Raw genomic sequence first — 8,786 nt, forward strand, 5'->3', positions numbered from 1 at the left:
TTATCATGTCTAATTTCTGAAGCCCGATTTCCTTTTGGTAAACCATCACCTACCTCCTGAATTGTTGTTAAACTTAAATGATCTTTATCAACATCTGGAACATTGTAGGGCACCTACTTATGACTATTAGAACACACCAAACTCCTATACATCCTTCAAAACCCATCTTCAACGTCCCCTCTTCCAAGAAGTCTACCTGGCTCCCCCACTCAAAGCTCTGGCTACACCTCTGGCCTCCCCCAGCTCTGGATCCCTCCTCTGATCCCATCCAGACCCCAAAGGTTGCAGAGTTGGGTGTCTTGAGGTTGAGAGCCGTGTTTCAGATTTTCTGATACAAATAGGCCCTGAGTTAAATGAATGCGCATGTGTGCTGCTGACAGCTCTTGGTGCCACAGAGATTTATTGGCAAGCAGCTAGATGGTGGGATGTGGAAGGGAGGGCATCAGGGCTACTTCCAGCCTGATTTTGGGCTAGGACCAAGGCAGGAAGCTGTGCTTCCATAAGAAACAGGGTAGAGCCCAAGTTTGGCAGAAACCTGAGCTGTGTTGGGGACCCAGGCCCTAGCAGGGTGGACGCCGAGTTCTAGGACACAGGAAGCTCCATCTCCGGCCAGCCACTGGGGAGGGCCAGGGGTGTCCCTTTCTCTGCCTGGCCTTGCTTGGCCTGGCATGACCAGGAGAGAAGAAACTGGGGCGCTGGAAGGAGGCTCACCCTGCACAGGGCCATGGGGTCACAGCCCCCAGGGACTGGAGGAAGCAGGTGGCCTAGAAGGACCTCAGACAGTTCAGAAAACAGGAAGGAAGGAGGTTTCTCCCCCTCCCCCAGATTCTCTGAGCTGTCGCACCCCAGCCAAAGCCAGGCCCAGGAGGAGTCTTCCCACAGCCCACTTCAGGGCACAGTAAAATGAGGTTGAGCCTAGGTGCTGGCCTGTGTCTTGTATCCAAAGGCGTCAGGGTGTTGTGTCTGGGGCCATGGTGGCAGCCCGTTTGGAGTGTCGGATGCCCATGGTGAATGCAGGGGCCCTGATTTTGGTCACAGTGACCTGCTCGGGGCTGTGGGTGCCAGGGCCCGGCGTCTCATCTGGGGGACGTGGGGCACGAGGCCGCCCCAGCATAGTGAAGGCGGGCCGACGCTGACGGTAGGCATTGGGGTCTGGGCTGTCATACTGTCCTGGGCCTGGCATCTCAGTGGGGTCCTGGGGGGGACGAGGGGGTGGTGTGCGGCCCACCACTGTGTAGCTCGGGCTACTGGGCTTGATGAAGATCTGGGTGCCCCAGAGAGAGGGCAAGGTATAGGCATTGGGAGCAGGGGCTGAGGTGTCCAAGGGCTGTGGACGCAGACGGGAGCCCAGGGTGAAAGCCGGGGGGGTCCGCTGGCGTACAGGGGGCACCTTCTCTGGGCTGTAGGCCCCAGGGCCGGGCGTCACCTCCAGACCTGTGAGAATGGGGCAGGAGGTTTGGCAATGGACAGAGTGCTCACCTGACCAAAGGCCTTGCATGGCCACCCATTGCCCACATACCTCCTGGAGTTCACAGCACTTCTGAAGAAGCCACGAGTGATTTCCCCTCTTCTCTACCTTGCCCATAGTCTGTTCTCTTGTAAGCCTCTAGGTCTTTGCCCAAGCTCAACCCCCTGCCAGGCAATCCTTCTGTTTCCTATTCCCACCTCCCAGGAGCTGCTGCTTCTCCTTACAGACATCCCCAAAGTCCCTCCTCCCTGCTGCCTTTCCCACAGCCCTTCTAGGGTCCTCTGGCCTGGTCTTCCCCTCTCTCCAGACATGACCATACTGAAGTGGGGTGGTTTCCACCTGGGTATAACTCCACCTTTCTAAGGTCTCATTAAGAGCAAAGATGTGTCAAATCTACTTGGACTCTCAGAAGTTGGCCATGTTTGGGAGGATGAGTGAACAGAGGATGGGTGCTGAATGGTTGGGTGAGAAGTGAATGAGTAGATGAATGGATCCATCGGTGTGTAGATAGATGGATCAATTGATGGATCCCGGATGGATGGATGGATGGATGGATGGATGGATGGATGGATGGATGGATGGATGAATGGATAGATTAGATGATGAACAGGTAGATGGGTGGTTAGCTTGATGAGTAAATAGATGGGTGGATGGAGGGATGAATGAATCAGTGGGTGAAGGAGTAGAGGGGTGATAGGTGAAAAGATGAAAGAGTGGGTGGATGGGAGGGGACTTGCACATTTGCCACAGTCCCCACTGCACCCTATTGTCTCCTGATGCTGAAGATGAGCTCAACTGCCCTTGTGGCACCACATGTGCCCAGGCTCACCATCACCTTGGCCCAGTTCACTCATTCAGGTTTTTTTTTATGGTCTCCAGCCCTTCTTCTGAGGTCTTGGATTTTGTCATTCAACGACACTGAAGTTCTAAGAAGTTGGGGTTGGGGGGAAGGAGAGGACAGAGGCAGGAGAGTCACTGAGATCCTGAAGGGACAGGTTCCTCATAGGGTCAGATACTCACCCCGAGACTTGCCCCGGCCCTGCATAGAGTAGGCAGGGGTGCAGCTCCGGCCAAACCGGGTGACTTTTGGGTCCAGGAAGTAGACCGGCCCAGGGCTGGTGTCCTGTGGAGAGGCTGGGAAGAGGATCCCAGAGTGCTGGCTGCACCTCTGATGGCCCCAGGCCCCCACTCAGGACTCCTGGCTAGCTCTGAGACTCTTCCACCCTCCAGACACCCCACCCCCATCTTGGAAAGCAGGGACCTCAGCCTACTGAGGTCTGATTGCCATGACTGAGGCTCTGGATCTCTGCTTTGACTTTGTCTTGATGAGCCTTTCTGTACTTTCCTGATTAAACCTGTCACTCAACTTCTCCTCTGCCATGAGCTAGGGTACCAGTTCTAGAGAGACTAGCTTATAGGTTAGTTAGAATTATACATAAAGTGAGGGAAACTAGGCCTTAACTAAGGATCTAAGAAGGATGCTTTTAGTGCCTGGATTTGTTGGCATGTGAAAAGCTTAAGGGAGAGGCTCTATGTTACATTTAAATCCCAGCAGATTGGGAATGATGATTTCTCAGACTAGAGTCTCTGACGCTGGTTCTGATGTCAAAACTAAACTCTGACTCATCTGGGGGGAAAAAAAAACAAAAACAAAAATCCCAGCAGAACCTGACCAGGCGGTGGCGCAGTGGATAGAGCATTGGACTGGGATGCAGAGGACCCAGGTTCGAGACCCCGAGCTTGCCAGCTTTAGTGTGGGCTCATCTGGTTTGAGCAAAAGCTCACCAGCTTGGACCCAAGGTCGCTGGCTCGAGCAAGGGGTTACTCGGTCTGCTGAAGGCCCACGGTCAAGGCACATATGAGAAAGCAATCAATGAACAACTAAGGTGTCACAACGAAAAACTGATGATTGATGCTTCTCATCTCTCTCCATTCCTGTCTGTCTGTCCCTGTTTATCCCTCTCTCTGACTCTCTCTCTGTCCCTGAAAAAAAAAAAAATCCCAGCAGAGCCTCTGTGAGCTGCATCCTTGGGCCTGTTAAAAGCCTCCTTTTCCTCAGTAGTAGGATGAGAAGTTTGAAAAAGAAACCAGCGATGGAAGAGGTGGTCCGGTGTCTGGCATTTAGTAATTGGGACCAATGACAGTGATTGCCACTACTACTATTTACAAGCACATTCAGGTATAAATTAATTGGTTTACATATGAATGTGTACATGCACACACATGACCCTGTGCACCTACAGAAAGCATGTTTGTGACAAATGAACACGTCCCAACTCATCCCATTTCCCACTGCCAAGCCTGAGCCTATGCTGCGAGCTCTGCCTGGAGTCCCCTTCTGCTGGGGCTTCCAGTGAACTTCTACTCATCCTACAAAGCCCAGATGTCATGCCTCCACCTCAGAGAAGTCCCTGAGCATTCACTAACTGCCCCCACCCCAACTCCACAGGTGGATCCTGTGACTAGCATTAGAACTGGGAACCCAGGTTGCCTTAGGCCATAGGCTAAGTTCTTAACCTTCCTGGTAGCAGATGTGACACTGCTTCCTTCACTTGCCTTCTGGGGCTCCTTGCCGCTTCCTGAGTTCTTTTTCAGTTGGTTTGGGATTTTTTTCTGATTCTGAAGGTGTCTCTGCCAGCCACCCCCTCCCCATAAGCCTTGTCCACATGAATCAAACTCCGCACACAGGACCTTCCAGTCCCGGACGCTAGCCTACCTGGTACCTCAGAGCAGCTCTAGAAAATGGAGTTTGTGGGCACTGATATGTAGGGTACAGGCTTGCTGGATGAATGGTGGTAAAATCACTGATAGAATGGACAGCTACCCATGGCTGGGGCCACCCCCATCCCTGTACTTAGGGTTCCTTCATGCACATTCTCACCAGGAGAAAAGTGGATGACACAGAAGTCAGGTCGCCCACTGACCAGCTGTCTCGCCACCCCTGCCTGTTTAAACAACAAAGAATTCTTATTCTACCCTCACCACATGCTATGAGGCAAGCAAGGCCTGGAGAGCCCCCTGGCTTTTTACTTTATTTATTTATTTATTTATTTATTTATTTATTGACAGAGACAGAGAGAGGGACAGACAGGGACAGAGAGACAGGAAGGGAGAGAGATGAGAAGCATCAATTCTTTGTTGCGACTCCTTAGTTGTTCATTGATTGCTTTCTCATATGTGCCTTGACCGGGAGGCTACAGCAGACTGAGTGACCCCTTGCTCAAGCCAGCAATCTTGGGCTCAAGCCAGCGACCTTGGGGCTTGAGCCAGTGACCATGGGGTCATGTCTATGATCCTGTACTCAAGCCAGTGACACAACGCTCAAGCTGGTGAGCCCACGCTCAAGTTGGCGACCTCGGGGTTTCAAACACCTGGGTCCTTTGTGTTCCAGTCTGATGCTCTTGCCACTGTGCCACCACCTGGTCAGGCCCCCTTGGCCTTTTAATGGAGAAACTGAAGCTAGCACTCACTCTCCAAGCCCACTTTTCTGACTAGATGCCCAGCATTGTAGCTACTTATAAGGCATTTAACCTTTGCTTAATGAACATCTCCAGGTATCTAATGTTTATTTAATTCTGACAAATGTGCAGGGAGCTTATTGTCATTGTTTACAGAGGAAGAAACTGAAGCACAGAGCAGTCAAGCGGCAAGAAATGTGCAAAGTGCAGAAGGCAAATTCAGGGCCTAACTACCATACTGTTCCTTTCATGCTCTTCTTTGGTAAGAAAACAGAGGACAAGAGAGGCACAGGGGCTTCCTGAGGTCACACAGCAAACCAGGGGTCAAGTGACCCACCTGGATCCTGCTTCGCTCAATGGGTCCTATATCTACAGAGTGAAATAAATGTTCCCTGGAGATTCAAAAGGCTCCCCATAACCCCCTCTTCACCCCCACTTCCCTGCCCACCAGCCGGCCTTACCCTCGCTGGGTCTCCGGAGGAGTGAGTAGGCAGGACTGGCCACCCGGGTGCAGTCGTGGTTGATGTAGCCAACAGTGGATGGCAGGGCATACAAGCCCGGCCCAGAGCCTGCAACCAAAGCCCTCAGGTCATGGCCTGGGCCTAGGTCCCCTGAAACATGGTAGGCTCCCAGCCCCCCTCCATGGCAGAGGTGGGGGGAGCAGGAGCTGCCTGTGCAAACAGACATTGTGAGTCAAACACAAATCAGGGGGAGGGGCTGCGGAGCAAGCAGCCTCCTCCTGTCTTGGGACACTCGGGATGGGGTGACTGAGGTCCAGACACAGAGACTCATTGTCACAGATGGGGAAATTGAGGCCCAGTGTCACAGTCGCAATGTTTGATGGATTCTGCAAAAATATCAGTGCCACAAGAGCCATAGAGTCCGAGTCCAGATGTTTTGTTACCGACAGAGAAACTGAGGCATGGGCCAGGACCCTAACCAAGATCCCGCAGTAAACGTCATGGTCAGAACATTCACCTCACTGCTTAAAACACCACAAACTTTCCATTGGTTTGCCTGGTGTCTGTCCCCCAATGGCCCTTGGCTGCTGGGTTCATGGCTGCACCCTAAGCACCTAGAAGATACAAGACCCATAAAATACTCAGTTCTTGTTGGGTGGGATCCTATGCAAAAGCCATAGAAACACTATGCTTACACCCTTCCTACAGGACAGAAAACTGAGGTTTGGGGAAGGGCAGGGACCTCTCAGAAGTTCCTGTTTTTCACTGGGCTTCCAGAAAGGGTCCCACCACCATTCCCCCCCTCCTCCATGGCCTGCGTGTACCGTTCTCCAAGGTGACCATCCCGCAGGTCTTCCTCAGGCCCGTCTCTGGAATCTGGCACTCTGTGGCCCGCCGGCCCAGGGGTGCTGTAGTCAGCCGGGGAGCAGGGTCACAGCTGAGGGTCCCCATGGTGAGCAGGGGTGGATTGCGGAGAGCACAGGGCTGGGCAGCACCCTCAATTGGTGCTGTCTCCTTGACCGCAGTGGCTCTGGGCTGTTGGTTCTGCCACTGTCCCCAGTCCTTGGGGCTTCTGCCTGTGCTGGCAGAGCCCTGGCCTCACCACACCCTCCCAGAGACCACACAGACGGCCTCTTGTCCTTCAGCAGGGAGTCTTGGGGCCCTGGCCCAAGCGGGCTGGTCGGCGGACGCTGGCCTGGAAGTGGGGCTGGGATCGAGTGTCGGCCAGATGGCTGGACAGTCCAGGAAAGAATCCGGTGTCAGCAGAGCGGGTCCCCTGGGAGACGGCTGAACTGGGCAGCCAGGCCAGAGCAAGCCCCGGGGGAGCCAGAGCCACAAACACAACACCCATAGCCTTGTAGCAAGAGGGACTGGTGAGGTCATGGGCAGCATGGCCCCATTTCTACAACTGGGGAAACTGAGGCACAGCTTAAGGTCATACAGCAAGTTCACCACTCTGGGCCAGGAAGCCTGCCTTCCTTTCTCCTTTCTTTCCTTCCTTCCTTCCCTTATCCAGTAGCACTTATTGAGCATTGACTGTGTACTCGGTTCTGTTTGGGTCAGTGGGGACACAACAGGACAGAGAGGAGCTGATGTTCTTGGGAGGAGAAAGAAAATAAACCATAAATTAATAAATGAGCATAGTATATTGCAAGGTGTTACATGTGCTGTAAAGCACAGAACAGGGTCAGGAGCCCAAGAGGGCAATGAGTGGGTCGCGGAGTGCTAGTCAAGGTGGGACGAGAGGTCGCCGCTGCATTGAGAAGGTGAGAGAAGAGGATAAGGAAATGGCCGTGCAAAGTCTCTGGGCCAGGAGCAAAAATGATGAGGCGGCGGTGTGGTCCTCCACAACAGCCACTGCCTCCCAGAGGCCAGTAGGGATTTACTGCAGCCCAGTCTAGAGTTAAACTAGAGTATCTATCATTCCTGCCCACACCAAAGGCTACCACTGTGGCAGACTGCAAGACGGGTCTTAGGGAAACTTGGCTGAACAGAATTCAATCCTGTCTCTTCTATGATATCCTTGTTTGTGGCTGTGTTGTTAGGTCCTTTGCACTGTAATATTTTTAAATTTTTATTTATTGATTTTAGCCAGAGATGAAGGGAGAGACAGAAATATCAATCCACTCCTATATGTGCCCTGATCAGAAATTGAACTAGCAACCTCTGCGCTTCGAGCCAATGCTCCAACCAACGGAGTTATCTGGCCAGGGCTGCATTGTAATTTTTAAACAGCTTTCTTGAGTGATAATTCACACACCACACAATTCACTCTGCAATATAATTTTAACTTTTTAATCAAAATGTTAGAATCTGCCTGACCTGTGGTGGCTCAGTGGATAAAGCGTTGACCTGGAAATGCTGAGGTTGCCAGTTCGAAACCCTGGGCTTGCCTGGTCACGGCACATATGGGAGTTGATGCTTCCTGCTCCTCTCCCCTTCTCTCTCTCTGTCTCTCTTTCCTCTGTCTCTCTCTCTCCTCTCTAAAAATTAATAAAAAAAAAAGTTAGAATCTATGTAAAAGATCATAAAACAAGTCTTAAAAGCTTGTATGAAAGAAAGAAAGAAAGAGAGAGAGAAAGAAAGAGAGAAAGAAAAAGAGAAAGAAAGAAAGATCTTAAAATCAATGACCAAAGGTTTCACCTTAAAGGTAAGAAGACTAAGTGACAAGAAAGGGATCAAAAACATAACAGCAGAAATGCATGAAATAGGAAAGTATAGAAAAAATTAATGGAATCTCCCTCCCCCCCAAATGCTGGTTCTTTAAAAGAATCAACAAATTTGACAAACCTCTAAATGGACTGATCAAGGGAACAATGCGAAGGACACAAGTCCAATGTCAGGAATACAAGAGGCATATCACCTCAGACCCACACTCGAGAATGATCATACATCCCACAGGCACATTGTCTTTTTCTTTTTTTCCTTTTTTTTTTAAATTGATTTCAGAGAGAGAGAGAGAGAGAGAGAGAGAGGAACATCACGCTGTTCCTGTATGTGCCCTGACTCAGGATCAAACCAGCAACCTCTGCTTCGGGATAATGCTCTCACCCACTGAGCCATTCAGCCGGGACTTACATGCACATTCTCTATGTCATCATCTTTAATTATCACTTCTCACTGAGGGAGGCTCTGTGACTAAACTTCATCTGTGGTTACAGATGAGGAAACTGAATCCCAGAGTGGAAATGACATGCACGGTTCCTTCAATAACTCATTCAGCAGAGTTGGGACTTGAACCCAGGACTCTGACTCCAAATGTAAAGTATTTTTTTAATTAATGATTGATTTTTATTTCTTAAGATTTTATTTATTCATTATAGAGGGGGGAGAGAGAGAGAGAGAGAAAGAGAGAGAGAGAGAGAGAAGGGGGGAGGAGCAGGAAGCACCAACTCCCAT

The 8,786-nt window shown here is 51.0% G+C and overlaps 1 protein-coding gene and 1 non-coding gene across 2 annotated transcripts; one reads left to right on the plus strand and one right to left on the minus strand.

The window, feature by feature from the left end:
* Nucleotides 1–949: 949 nt before the first annotated feature.
* On the minus strand, nt 950–6,338 carry CIMAP1D (CIMAP1 family member D). Its single transcript, XM_066360966.1, has 4 exons — nt 6,212–6,338; nt 5,388–5,495; nt 2,489–2,602; nt 950–1,434 (listed from the first exon to the last, which is right to left on the minus strand). Exons 1-4 carry the CDS (start codon nt 6,336–6,338, stop codon nt 950–952), a joined length of 834 nt encoding a protein of 277 aa, XP_066217063.1.
* Nucleotides 3,027–3,093, plus strand: LOC136389792 (small nucleolar RNA SNORD52). The gene has a single exon (XR_010748364.1). It is a non-coding gene; the product is annotated as a small nucleolar RNA SNORD52 (small nucleolar RNA).
* Nucleotides 6,339–8,786: the final 2,448 nt, after the last annotated feature.

This window comes from Saccopteryx leptura, chromosome 1 (genome assembly GCF_036850995.1).
Source record: "Saccopteryx leptura isolate mSacLep1 chromosome 1, mSacLep1_pri_phased_curated, whole genome shotgun sequence".
Classification (NCBI taxonomy): domain Eukaryota; kingdom Metazoa; phylum Chordata; class Mammalia; order Chiroptera; family Emballonuridae; genus Saccopteryx; species Saccopteryx leptura.